The sequence below is a fragment of the Mus pahari genome, chromosome 6 (assembly GCF_900095145.1).
Source record: "Mus pahari chromosome 6, PAHARI_EIJ_v1.1, whole genome shotgun sequence".
Classification (NCBI taxonomy): Eukaryota; Metazoa; Chordata; class Mammalia; order Rodentia; family Muridae; genus Mus; species Mus pahari.
Window position 1 is genome coordinate 17,353,118 of NC_034595.1, and position 14,801 is coordinate 17,367,918.

The 14,801-nt window shown below is 48.5% G+C and overlaps 1 protein-coding gene across 6 annotated transcripts in view; it reads right to left on the reverse strand.

Moving 5' to 3' along the window:
* Positions 1 to 14,801, reverse strand: part of Whrn (whirlin) — an 86,931-nt gene that overhangs the window by 33,100 nt on the left and 39,030 nt on the right. Inside the window, exon 4 of one of the 6 annotated variants that reach the window (XM_029539925.1) lies at positions 3,422 to 3,564. The exons of the other annotated variants lie outside the window; for them this stretch is intronic. Within the exon in view, the coding sequence (XP_029395785.1) occupies positions 3,553 to 3,564 (12 nt within the window). The 3' untranslated portion in view covers positions 3,422 to 3,552. Of the gene's footprint in view, positions 1 to 3,421; positions 3,565 to 14,801 lie in introns of those variants that run through there. 6 annotated transcript variants of the gene reach the window in all.

Here is a 14,801-nt window from a genome sequence, read left to right on the forward strand (position 1 = left end):
CTCATATCTCAGAAGAACAGAAAGAAAGCTGAGATGGGACAAGAAGGAGGGCTAGACATTTCACATTCAAACCATGAAGAAAATCTAGCCTTTGCAAAAGAGATCAAGTTAGGAAGATCATAGGGTGGGGCCCTAATCCAAAAGGGCCCTTTTAGAAAGATGAAGAGACAACAGAATCTTCACTTGGTGTAGTGGGGACCTGGGGAGAAGCCGGCCATGAAATCAGTCTCATAAGGAACCAGATCAGCCAACTGTACTAACCTGGCACTTACTAGCCTCTAACTGGAGGAAATAACTGTCAATTGTTTAGGCCACTCTGTTTACAGTGTGTCAATCAGCCTGAGTTAGCTCAGACAGGCAGGAGCATGACCAGTATATATCATAGGTAAGGGCCAATTATTTCCAGGGATAAAGAATGCTTAAACTATGTGTTTGTGTGTGTGTGTGTATCCAAAACCCTAACAACAAGAATATGAACAACTCACAAAATGACAAAATAACCCCTAAGTATATGAAAACACAACTTTACTCATAATAAGAAGATTGCGCAGGAAAATTATAACAAGATATAATTTCTCACCCATCAGACTGGAAAATCATTGAACAGGTGACAGTACCTGTCAGAGCTGGAGAAACAGGAAGACTCTTACACAAGTGATCAGGAATTTAGGATGGAATATCTTAGAAGCTCTTTTCTAGAAGTTTCTCATGACAACATATGCCCAAAAGAAAATACATAAATACATGGCCATTTGTTGTGGCAGCACTTGCACTTGAAAAAATAATGAAAATTAACTAAATATTCATAGAGAAGAATGGCCGAATCAACTAGAACAGAAGTAGATAGCCGTAAAATAAATGAAAAAAAATGACCAAGGTCACTGTGCACGGACACTAATGATGTCCTGAGAGCACACAACCCCGAGTGTGAAACTATGCCTATGGTGCACTACCTTTCCCATAAGCAAAGAAAGGTGGGTGTGGGAGAAGGTGCAGCAGGTGAGGTCACTTGCTCTCAAGCCCAAGAGGGCTAGTTCAACCCTTAGGACCCACATGCTGAAAACAGAGAACTGACTCCCACACGTTTATCTTCTGAGTTGTATCTGCAAGATGTGGCACATGGACATGTGCAGACACACGTGCACATACACATATGCATGCACTCACACAACTGTAAGATGAAAATCTTACAATTTTCATCTCACCCTGGGTTCTGGGGATTACACTCAGGTCATCGGTCTTGGCTGCAAATGTCTTTTAGCCTGCTAAGTCACGCTGCTGGATCTTTCGGGGGAGGGAGCGGTGGAGGAGAGAGCTATCTCTTGTAGCCCAGTCTGTCCTCAAACTCTCTAGGTAACTGAGGATGGCTGTGAACTGCGGGATTTTCAGGTGTGTGCCACCACACCCAATGTAAGCGGTACTGGGAGTCAAAGCGAGGGCTTACTGTATGCTAGGCAACCACGATTCCACTGAACTACAGCCGCGCAGACTTAGAGGTCAGAAATCGGATACATATCCCACTACTCTAAAAGCAAGACACCAGAAGGGCCAAGTTCCTTTCTGCAGAGTTGAGACAGCCCATTTCTTGGCTTTCTCTGAGCGTCTAGAGGCCACTCACATCTCTGGGCCAAGTCCTCCACACTTCAGGGCTCTTCCTGGTTCCCACCCCACTTCTATGACCCCTGTGACTGAGCCTAGAAGGCTAATCTGGGATCATCCCACCTCAAGGGCAAGATGGGTGGCAGCTGGATTCCACCTGGACCTTAATGCTCTCTGTGACATAGACCTAAACATTCATGGGCTCAGGGCACTAGAGCACAGATGTTTTCAGGGTCTACTCTTGTTTAAGAGAGGTCTATTTTATTTTGAGGGCTGATAAAAATAAGATCCACTTATATCAAAATTATTAATATTCTAATATTGTTACCAATGTAAAACAAGCCTCAAAAGCTACAAGATGACTTTTTTAAAAAAGGATTTATTAGTACTTTTATTTTTAAGCCTGCGTCTCTGTGTGGGTAAGTGTATGGAGTGCAGGTGCCCACGGGTAGCTTCCCTGAAGCCAGAGTTACAGGTGGTTGTGTGTCAGTCAAAGTGGGAGCTGGAAACAGAAGTTGATCCTCTGGGAGAACAGGAAGCACTCTTAACTGCTGAGCCAGGTCTCCCAGTTCCAGGGATCCACTATTTATGTGCTATATGAATGACTCAAGAACCATGATCAGAACTCACGCTGGTGAACTGGACCTGAGTGGAAAGCCCTCCACCACGGCTTAGTGAGGAAGACTGAACAGGCCCTTGGCAGATGCAGTCTTATTTTGGCAACTTGCCAAACAACAATGACAGAAATGCTATAAAACACGTTACACCGTCCCTTCTGGGAAATCTCCCCAAGTAAGCCATCATGGTGTAAAATTCAAACTTGCAAAAGGAACTCAGTACCTCCTAAATGCCTACAAACTTGTGATTGGTCAAAGACAGCATCATGTTTCCATCTAGTGCTTATTGCAGAGTCACTAAAGGTGAGACGATCAAGTACTGGTTGGTCACTTGTGTGTAGCTATGACAAAACCCCTGATGGAACCAGCATAAGCGAAGAAAGGTTAATTTGGCTCACGGTTTCAGAGATGTCAGCCCATCGTGGCAGGCAAACAAGGGTAGAGCTGCTCCAGTTGCAGCGGTGGGAGCTCAGGGGCAGGGGTTACTGACATCAGCAATGGTTCCGAGGCCCTTCAGAATCCTCGCGCCCTGTACCCAGTGAGAATTCTGGGTTTCTAGTTACTCCTAGAGGAGTAACTCTAGTTGCTCTGTAGGAAGCATTTCAGATTCAAATCATAGCACCATATAATGATTTCTTCCCATAAACTTAAGATAAATAATTGTGGCAGAACCTTCCCCTGATGAATAAAAATTTCAAGGAACCAATCACTGGGTGAGTAGGTGGGACTTCTGGGTCGGAGGGAGGAAGAGGGGAGGCAGGAGAAGAAAGATTTCCTTTTGGATGGGAGAGATCATGGAGGACACAACGTAAGTAGGGGAGGCCCTGAGTTTAGGTGGCAGATTCGCCCGGATGTGCTACCACAGGATTTATAACAGAATAGCTTACAAATTAGGATACTAGTTGCTGTGCCCAACGATTCTGTTACCTGTAGATTCTAAACTAAGATTTGGTGTTTTCCCTCACACAATGACTCAGCTGGGTTCTAGAGAAAAGTACACTGGCAGGGCATCACAGCCAGCCACAGGAATTTGGAAGGGAGAGGTCGGGGTGGGGTCTTCCAGTCTCTCGGGCCACAGGTGCCATGCTAGTGGTAGCGTGGATGGATTACCATTTAATATTTCACACTACAAATAACAAATAAATAAACAAATAAAACAATGTCCTAGTTATTGCTTTATTGCTGTGATAAGACACCATGACCAAGGCAACTTATAAGAGAAGGCGTTTTAATACGGAGCTCATGGTTCCAGGGGGTCTGAGTCCTGGACCATCGAAGTGGGGGGGGGGCATGGCGGGAGGAAGACAGGCCTGGTGCTGGAGCAGTAGCTGGGCGTTTACACATTTATCTGCAAGAAGGAGGTGGAAAGAAGCATCAGGGTCTAGCATGGGCTTTTGAAGCCTCAAAGCCTACTCCAGTAGCACAGTTCCTATAACCTTTACATCTTCCCTAAACAGTTCTACTAAATGGGGACCAAAGATTTGAACACAGGAGCCTGTGGGAGCTGTGTTGGTTTGAAGGAGAATAATCCCTCCCCAGCATAGGCTCATAGATTAGGATGCTTGGTCACTGGGGAGTGGTGCTAATTGACAGAGATTAGGAGGTGTGGCCATACGGATTGGAGATGTGCCTTGTTGGAATAAGTGTGTCACTGTGGGTCGGCCGTGGGGTTTCAAATGCTCAAGCCTGGCCCAGCATCTGTCTCTGCCTGCTGCCTGCAGACCCAAATGGAGAATGCTCAGCTACTTCTCCAGTGCCAAGTCAGTCTGTGTGACACTGTTGTGGTGACAGTGGACTAAACCTCTGAACTGTAACAAGTCCCAATTAACTGCTTTCCTTTACAAGAGTTGCCAAGGTCATGGTGTCTCTTCTTGGCAACAGAACAATGACTAAGACAGGGGACATTCTTGTTCAAACCACGTTTGACTTTTGAACTTGGATTTTTATTGCTATTAACATTTCCTTATCTAATGTGATCGTCGATGACATTAAACAAACTGGGAAGAAACATGCCCACCTATTCTCAGGTGTGAGTCCTGAGTTGTAAATTCCAGAAATTTCAAGTTCATTTTCTAAAACTGGTGTTTGTCAGGTCCAAAGAAAAATCCAGCTCCCTAACTCTGGCAGCTCGACAAAAGCCAGCATTCCTCAGAAACTTGTGACTCAGTTCCCTTCTAGCAAAGGAGCTGTTTCCTTTTCCATAGGCAGACAGAACAAACGGCGACCAGTGGTACCTATTAGCATATCAAAGTGCATGCTGGCCTCTGGGCTCACCCAGAATCACCCTACCTAAACTTAAACTTGTCCAGCTCATGGAATTCCTCAAGCTCCTTACAACCCTGCTATTTTGGCCACACACTCCCTTATACCTTCCTCTCTCTTGGCTGGCTAGCGCCCCTTCCCCTCTTTGTTTTCATCCCCACCCCTCTCCTGGCCACATCCTTCTCTCTCTGCTCTGGACTCTTCTGGCTGTATTCTCCCTCATATCTACAATATGAGTTTGTTTACTACACCTTGAAGCGGTCATGTTAATTTATACATCTGATGCTGAAACCCCCAGTTTCCACTGTGTATGACAACCTTGTGACAAGAATGATGCTCTGGTTTGAGTAAGAGAGGCTCCCATAGGCTCACATATTTGAAAGCTTGGTCACTAGGGAGTAGTGCTATCTGCAAAGATTAGGATGTGTGGTTCTGTCGAGGAAATGTGTCACTAGGGGGTGGGCAGGCTTTGAGGTCTCAAAAGCCCCGTGCCAAGCCCAGAGTCTCTCTTCCTGCTGCCCATGGATCTGGATGTAACTAATTCTTCTGCACCATGCCTGCCTGTGTGCAGCCATGCTCCCCAACAAGACAATGGACTAAACCTCTGAAACTGTAAGTCAGCCCCAATGAAATGTTTTCCTTATAGAAGTTGCCGTGGTCATGGTGTCTCTTCACAGCAATAGAATACTGACCAAGACAGATGAGAAGAAAAAAAAATATAGAAAAAAAAGTATAAGATCTGGGGTACACGGCTTAGCTTAGCCGCCATTTTCTCTTCTTTCTCAAACATTTCCCTCTGCTTTGAGGGCCTGATAAAGAGGCCCTAAGGCAGAACTGCTCTGCCTCCTACCTAGCAAGAAACTCATTCTGACCAAAAAGAGTCTTTTAGCAATTTGGGATAAATCACTTCTGCCCCCCACTAGGTTTTGCAGCCTGCAGGCACAGATAGGCTGGGAGGTGGCTTAAGCTTCTCTGCAAAGTTCCTCTGAGGTTTCTCTCATATTTGTTGCTTTTTTGAAAAGCCCTATTTCAATTAGAAATAACTAAATGCTTGATTTCAATGGAGTGGTCAGGTCAATTATTATAATGCAGCCATGGGATGGAATGTTATTATGTAACTCTTACAGAATATACTCAGGGATTTTTTAATCACCGCACATGGGAGAAACCAGTGGAAAATGAGGAACTCAATACAGTCTACAGAGCTTAATAACTACTCGCCTAAAACGTAGATTGAGAAAGAGTAGAAGATGCTAATGCATGACAACCCAATAGGCCACCAGGTAATAAATGAACAGTGTGGTGCCAGAACATGATAGCTAAAAAAAAAAAAAAAAAAACCCAAAAAAACCCAAAAAAACCCAAACTCACTCACACAGGCTGCATTATGCTAAGTGGAAGGAGCAGTCCAAAAACCACATTCTGGGTGATTCATACACACTTAGTGCCACCCGGGTGGGGGTGTGGGGTGTGGGGTGTGGGGTGTAGATAGAGTCAGAAGGATACCAGAGCTCCCAGGAAGCAGGGATTGTGGGGAGGCAGCATTGTTGAATATGTTCTGAAATTTGACTGTGGGAGTGGCTACAGACATTAGAATATGTTAGCAAGAATGACAGAGCAGAAGGGGCTTATGGTATATGAATCATACTTCAAAAGAGGCTAATTGGGGCATTGGGGAGATGACTTGGGGGACAAAGCACCTGCCACATAAGCTTGAGGATGGAAGTTCAGATCCCTAGTACCCACATAAATGCCAAGCAGGCGTGGAAGGCACAAATTGGCTAGCTGTGCTAACCAAATTGGTGTGCTTTAGCTGCAAGTGAGAGGCCCTGCCTCAATATATAAGATATTTGATGTCAATCTCGGCCTCTACACATATGCACATAACATGCACATGTATCTGCATACACCTGTGTGCCTGCATGTTTCTCACAGCACCGCAAACTCTGACAGCCTGGTTGCCTTCCATCTACCAGCTTCAGCTAACAGCTCCTGGGCTTATAAATTGTTCAAGAGCAGGTATGTCCAGCGGCTGCTAACAGACCTGAAACCGCTGTCGGAGCCTGTGTCTCCGACCCCGTGTCTTCCCTGCCTGCCCTGCTGTCCCAAACTGCTCAATACCCTGTGTATACCTTGCCCCCAAAGCTCTTCCTTTAATCTCTTCCTCCACCTCTCTGCTTTGTGAATCTCAACTCCACGTAGTGGGAAAGGCTCGGTTCTGAGGCCCCTGCCTAGGCACTGGGCATGCAGATAGCTGGCGAGTATTTGCTTAGAGACTGATCATTTTACAGGGCCCAGGCACACAAATACTTCCGGTGTGTGGCGCAGTGGGCTTTCTTAAGGGGCACTGAAGGGCCCTCCTGATAATGACAATCAGTCACCCTGCCCGTTTCAGGCCTGGCTTTGCCACTTTTTAGAAGTGAAGAAAGGAATGTTAGAAGTTCAAGGTCATTCATAACTACAGGGTGAGACAGAGGCCTGCTTGGCCAGCACAAGAGTCCATCTTTAAAACCAAAGAACAAAAACCAAAGCAAAGCACTTGAGCCAGGTCCTGTCCTTGGAGACACAGTAGACACATGACCATCTCTGCCTCTGGTCCCCATTCTGCCCAGGGCTGGCACTGCACAGAAACTAAGTGGCAATTCAGCCTTCTTCCTTGCAGGGCCACAGGGTATAGGGCAGGACAGCCACACTGATGACAAATGTCATTGTGCTGACAGGTGCCCTGCTGTCATTGGGAGCGGGTCTGGATTCAAAGACGCAGGCCAACGCCATGCTCGAGGTAATGTGGCCTGGAGCCTGCCCCAGCTAGCCCAGTCACTGGTTTGAAATAAGCTCAGGGCTATCATGCCCTCCTCCTAGAACTGCCTGAGACGGCTCAGAGGCGGCACCTTGAGGGTCGTGGCTAGCGAGGGTCACTTTTCTATCACAATCATGAAAATGGCAGTTGTCTCCTGGGGAGACTGAGACTGAGCAGATACCCCGCACAGGGAGGCCTGAGGCAGAGATACCACAGACACCCCGAGTGCTTGTGGAGAAATGAACTCAGCCCTCTGCGATGGAAGGGACCTGTCTCCTGTTCTTCCTTGCTCGCTGAGAACCACTTCACAAAGGCACATGGTAAGAGCTGCTGGAACTACCTGGAAGGGCAAGGGAGGGAAGGGATGGGAACAAGACTGTCAGGACTGGACGGTATCCCTTCCAGTCCTGGCTCCTACACCTACTCGCTGTGTGACCTTGGGCAAGTAAGTCCTTGCCTCCTTTCTCACAGGGTTAAAGGGCTCACTGCAGATGGAGTAGTGCTGAGCCCCGCGCCTGGCACAGAGGAGCCCTCTCCACACGCTGGCGGTTGTTATGCATCTGGGGATTGGTCTGTCCTCACACTGCTGGCCCTTCTGCCTTCTCCACCAGGCTTTAACTCCCCTTAGTTTGAACTATGAGAAGCCACCAGGTCCCAAACCGTAAGCAAGACATGCAGGAATCGGGACTGCAGGCGTGTTGGAGGCGGGGACAGAGCAGAAGAGGACAGCTGAGTGTTCGGGAGCTTTATACTTATGTCACATGTGTCATTACTTATGTCACACATATGTAGGGCTCTAGGCTGGCTTGGTGGTTCCCAGCCAGATGGATAGATATCACGGTACCACCGCGGCTCTCCTGTGGTGAGACTTTGGGCCAACACTGACCTCTCTGGACCTCAGCTTGCTGACCCCATGAAGGCTGGTGGGCTATCTACCATTGAGATTATGCAGGACGCAGCAGGGCCCAGATCTGCCTCTCAGGGCGTTTGGGCTGCTGTCTCATATCGGGGTAGGAAGTAGCCAGGTAGGAAAGGAAGGAGTATTCCGCAGCCCTGGCTGGGGCATGTTTTCTCCTCTCTACAGCTAGCAAGGTTATTTCTGCAGCTGGAAAGCACAGCTGTGCTCTGACAGTGTTCCACCCAGCTCAGAGGGATGTCTGTGGTCAGCACATGTAGTTTTTCCTCCACCCTCCATCTTTCCCTTCATTGACCCCCCTTCCCCCTCCAACACACTGGTAGGGATGATGTGGAGAAATGCAGCCTGGCATCTGAACATTTAGGTCCTGTTGGTGCCTCCTCCCAGAGTAGTGATGTCTCAACTGTGATGCCCTGGTGTGATTTCCCACTGCAAGTCCCTGTAACACTGTCGTGTCCAAAGCCCCTTTCCCTGGGAAACGGTGGTGCTGACGACACTGTCCTAAACAGAAGGACTCCAACAGGTAAACAGAGGGCTGTTACCAGGCAAAGAAGCCTGAAGGTTTCTGTTTAGTAGACACACAGACCTCTCAAGGTGGTTTCTTTTAACCTTCCTCCGCCAAGCACCTCTTCCCCCAGAGGTCAAGGACCTCTGGGCAGGGGGCAGTCTGGACAGCCTGTTTGGGTCCAGATCTTCGCCCTGCAGACTGTCCTGTGAATCTGCTTGCTCTTCCATCAGTTAGCTCTTCATTCTGTACCCGCACCACCCCATGGCCTTGGAGGTCTGCCCACAGAGTGGCCTAGCTCACTAGCTCAGTAGTTTCTCTGTACCATGGTAAGTGTCCCTCTGCCCTCCTGGGTTTCTTTACTCAGTCATTTCTATAATCATATCAGTACAGGACCAGACTCATGAATACCCACCTCATTCTCCTTTGGCTCCTGGGAACTCTCCCAGGAGCCCCTGTGCACACAGACTGTATTTCATTTATTTACCTTTTTTTTTTAAAAGCATGCCTCTGCCTTCTGGCACCTTAAATTACAAACTAAGGATGGAGTTCAGTTGGTAGAGTGCTTAAGTAGCAGATAGAAGAACCTGGGCTGGATCTCCAGCACTGCCTAAAGTGGATATGGATACAGGCCTGTGGTCCCGGCACTGAGGATTATAAGAGGGCCAAAAGTTAAAGATCATCCTCCCTACATAGTGGTTATGTGGGCTACATGAGAACATCTGCCACCACCACCCTCAACACACACACACCACACACACACACACACACACACACACACACACACACACACACACACGGTTTTGGTACACAGTACACAGGCAAGGCTGGCTTCAAATTAGTACTCTGTTCTTGATTCAGCCTCTAAAGTAACTGGGATAAAAGGCATGTGCCAGCATGTGCCAGCATGTGCCAACGTGCCTGAAATAAAATCATAAAAAGAAAATCAGAAACCCATCTTTGACCTTCCCCACTGTGAAGTTTCAATCCATGGAGGTATGGGGGGGTGGGGGGATATGGGACCCTCAGAGGCGGCTATGTAACATATCAAAGACCTAGCTTCCAGGTTTCCCCTCAGTCCCAGAGTGCTTACAGAGTCTACTCTGAACTCTCCAGCCCAGGGGCTGTGCTGCGGTCCCCCCCCCCCAGGCTCTTCCTATTTAATTTTGATTATGCCCTTTTTGTACCCTTGGCCTTCCGGCTGCTGGACCTAGTTCCCCTCCTCTTCCTCGCCCCCATCTCCTCGCATGGCTCAGGGTCCTAATGGCTCAGGGTTCGGACCTCTGTGGACTCTCATTGTATGAGGCATCGCTGCCTCCAGCCCCTCTCCGAGCACAGCTTGAGGCACTGTGCCATGCACACTCATGCCTGTGTCCTTGGTGTGGTTCCACTCCTCTCTGTGTGGGCTGACCCAGCAGCACAGTGGCTCCCCTAGCTCCACCTTTCTGTGAACCCAGCTCCTGTAAGCTCAGACTAGCCTCTCGGATGATTTTTGTTTCTTGAGGAAGAGAAGAAACTTGCAGCTGGAGTTACAAAATGAAGCTGAACTGCACCCCCAGGTTTAGCTCCTGTTCCCTGACTGCTCTCCTACTGTGCGGTCTTGGGAGGTTGTGGGAATGTTTATAGGGAACAGCCTGGCTGGAGAAAGTCTGTCTCCAGGGTCTGTCCAGCCCTGCCAGCCCCGCTCCTTTTATGAGCCAGCTTTTCCCAGTGTAATGTCATTCACGTTTTGCCTTGTGAATTCTTCTAGAACAATGGTTCTCAACTTTCCTCGTGTTGCAAACCATTAGTACACCACCTCATGTGGTGGTGACCTTCAACCAAAAATTATTTTTGTTGCTATTTTATAGCTGCAATTTTGCTACCATTATGAATCATAATGTAATTGTGATATACAGGATATTTGATATAAGACCCTTGTGAAAGAGTCTCCCAGCCTCCCCAGAGGGGTCTCAACCCACAGGTTGAGAATCACTACTAGCTGCAAGAGACTCCACTCACCTCTGTTGATTTTCTGTTGCTATTAAGAGTTGAAGCCCTCCCTGGCAACAGCAAGATAGCCCAGCCCACTATAAGAGGGGCTGCTTGGCCCCTCCTCACTCTTTTTAAGCTTTTACCTTTCTTACTCTCTAGCCCTCCTTCTCTCTCTTCCTTCCCCCCTCTCTCCACGTGGCCATGGTCGGCCTCTCTCTTCCTACCTTCTCTCCTTTCTCCCTGCCCTTCTACAAAAAAAGCTTTAAAACCAAAAAAAAAAAAAAAAAAAAAAAGAGTTGAGGCCCACCAGTCTGCACAAGGCCCCAGCTGCCCGAGGGCCACCTATTGAAAGGACTGTAAAACTACCCTGTGTGCTTGGATGTTTACTGCATCTTCTTAGGGGCAGGGCTTTGCCGTTTAGCACAGGCTGACTAGCCTCACACTAGAGACCCTTCCGCCTCTGCCTCCATGAGCACTGGGCACACAGGTGTAAGCCACAGACTGCCCTGGCAGCAGTCAGTTTCTGTGGGCGGACCTTGCACCCTTTCCCCCTGCTCAATCTGTTTGTTCATCCCAGGGGCTCTTTTGTAGATTCTTTGGGACTTTCTATGTAGATGATCCTTTGAGAACAGAGTTTCATTTCTTCTTTTCTTTTTCTCAACTTACTGAACTGACTGCAACGTCTCGAATGCTACTGAGCTAGGTGTTTAGGGCGGTTTTACCTTCTTTTCAGTCTTAGGCAGAGGCACTTAGCTCTTCAGCATGTGAAGGAAACTGCATGATCCATGTCTGCTGTACGCATTACTTTAAGATGTTATTTTATGTGTGTGTGTGTTCTCTGAGTGTGTGCACACATGCACAGATGTGTGGGTGCACATGTATGCATGCACATCTGGAGATCAGAGGACACCAAGTGTCTGTCTTATGTGATTTCTCTCCACCTCAAACCTTATGGCAGGATCTTTCCCCTGAACCCACAGCACACGGAAGTGGCTAGTCCAGCTTAGCCTGTGTGCTCTGGGGACCTCTGTCCCTGAGTGCTGAGATTATAGGTGGCCTCCACAGCACCTTTATGGCATTTATGTGTGTGCTGGGAATCCCAGCTCCCATCCTCACAGCCATACAGAAAGCCATTTACTCACCAAACCATCCTTTCAGCCCTTGTTCCTTCAAATAATGGTGGGTTTGCTGCCCTTAGGGGTGTTTGTACACACAGTCATGAAGGACCATGCTCTGTCATCTTCTTTCCTGGTACTCAGTTTGCTTGGTACAAAGCACTGGCTTCAGAATGAGTTGGGACATATCCCCTCATTTATTTTCAGGAAGAGACGACATGATGCTTCTTGCTCAAACCTCTTGCTATCTGTTGTTTGTGAAAGTGTCTGGGTTTGCGTTTTCTCTCTCTCTCTCTCTCTCTCTCTCTCTCTCTCTCTCTCTCTCTCTCTCTCTCTCTCTCTGTGTTTGTTTGTGACTATATATCTCATTTCTTTGACATATATCTTGGGTATAGACATTATGTTTTTTCTTTCCTAAGTGTGAATACCTTGTGTCCATGCATTTGAGCTGTGGAAGGGAGACCACTGTTTGCAAAATACTCTTTTGTGAAGACAGACTCTCAGGAGTTATATAAATATTAGGTGATTATTTCTGTCATCTTAATTATAACCACCACAAAACCAACTATAATTCCTTAGCCCCGCCAAGGAATTCATCACAGTATGATCTTTTGAGCTGAAGGCTTTGCCCCTCCCCCCAATCAGGAATTATATAAATGTGAAGATGGTGTTTGTGTTATTTTCACTCTGCTCACAATACAATGAACACTGCTCACAACAGTGTTTCTGATGTACCACGATGTCCTCTGCTGCATCTTTCTTTAACACCTGGCCACGTTGGGTCCCCAGGAGGAGGTGGTACAAAGCCCATCGGAAGGGTTTTCATTTAACAACCATCTTATAATTACACCCTTCTCTTACCAAGGGCGAAGAGACCGTGACTGTGGGGTCTGACAGGCTCCTCTGCTCCAGCATGCTTCCCCCCCACCAGGAGGGGGGCATGGGACACAGTCAGCAGACAATGTCAAGGTGAATGGTAGGTGGGGCCTTGTGGGAGCCCAGGCAGACCTCAGTACTCTCCGCAAGCTTGTTTGTCCCTTCTCTTTCCTCAGGCGTGAGTGAGTGAGGTTGGAGGCTGAGATCTGAGCGTGGACTGACGCATCTCCTTCCTCCTGCCTTCCATTGCAGAACCAAAGAGTGGCTCTGGAACACTCCCGGAGCACCTGCAATGACCAGCCTCACGGTGGGCAGTAGTGCTATGCAGCCGGGAGCCACTTGCCTGAGCACCTACTGTGTGCAGCTGCTCTGTTGTGGGTAGGGCACCGGGGTGAAGTACAACCCAGGTTCTACCTCACACAGCTGGGAACCAGGACACTTTATCAGACACGCACTTCTGACATGCATGGGACGGAAGGTCCCATGACCCATGCAGAGCTGAGTGAGGGTCTGAGTGGATGACGTAAGTGGGTTTCCTGTCACCTGGTGGGTACCCAGCCTAGGACATCACTCTGAGGAAGCTCAATCCAGAAAGAGCAGGTGGGCAAACTTAGTCCAACAGAAGCTAGTCTGTAGAGGGGTCAGCCTGACCCCATGAAAGCAACACAGAGCCCAAGCTCCTGGACAGACCTGCAAAGGATAGGCCATAGGCCATCCCCTGTCATAGGCCATCCCCTGTCACTGAGTCAGGGTGTCTACCCCAGATGTATGACAGGCCTGCTCCAGAGCCATAAGCTGCAGAGCAGTGGCCCCACACATGGGACATTCCCGGAAGCAAAGGTCCTCCTCCAAGGATCCTAGCTAGGATGGCAGCCTGGTCCCAATGGTGGGAAAGCAACAGCTGCCACCCTGGACAGACTCAGCACAGGCCATGGAGTTGAGTCAACCTCATGGGGCTCTGGAGGTACAGCAATTCCTGGAAGATATCAGGGCCTTTATGTCTCCTCACTTCCTTCCTTTTCTTTCTTTCCTCCTCCCTCCCTCCCTCCCTCCCTTCCTTCCAGACTTGGTCCAGTTAGAATCATGAGACAACAGTAGCTACAAGGGTCAGCAGGGACAGTGCTGGGATCCCTGTGAGATCCTGAGCAAATTCCTGCTTTTCTCTGAACCTCAGTTGCTCATCTGTTAAACTGTGCCATGAATGTTCCCCATCCCCACCCCCATGGGGCTACAGGAAGGATTAAATACAAGCAGATGTATCTAAATGATAGCACCATGTCTCACTCATAATAGCCATTAATGAGAGGCAACCGCTACTGCGATTGCTTCTGAATGCCACTCAATACCGGCTGTCCCTCGGGGAACAAGAGGGGCTTAGCAGTTGGCTCTTTGGGAGGACTGGAGACTGGCTGAGTATGGGAGAGCAGTCCAAAGAAATAAGAGGAATCCAAAGATAAACTGTAAAGTGGGGAGGGGCTGTCCCTGCGGGAAAGGTAGGCAAGCTCCAAGCTGCAAGGACCACCCCTGCCGTAGATGCTGGGACCTGGCTGGCCTCCCAAGTGTTTTTCCACTCAGGGCCCGGGCTGTCCTGCCCCCCTCTGGATTCACACTGGGCCCTGGAAGCTAAGTGGGCTGAACAGCTGGAAGTCCCGTGGAAGGCGGCGTTTCCCCGCCCCAGGAAAGCGCTGCACCGCAGCATGGAGCGCTATTTACAAATAAAGCCTGTTCTGGCTCCACCACCCACACAAGCAGGCCCTTTATTCCATTTCAATATGCCTAATTCCACGGAAAGTGCACTGCAATAAACAGAATTAATCAGTGCTGGATGCCCAGGCCAGTGTAGGCAGGTGTCGGCACAGGCAAGGGGACTGTGAAGCGAAAGGAAAGAGGTGGCCTCACTTGGACACAGTCAAAAGACTTAGCTGAAGGTGGGCAGTTTGCAAGCAAATTACCTGACCACCATCTGACAAACGCAGGCAATGGGAAAGCTTTACAAAATCCATCTTCTTTGCCTTCTTTCTAATTAAATGATCAGGGTATGGTTTGCTGCCCACCTTCCCAATTGAACATAACTCCTGGAGGTCAGTGTTTACTAGCTGTGTGTGTGTGTGTGTGTGTGTGTGTGTGTGTGTGTGTG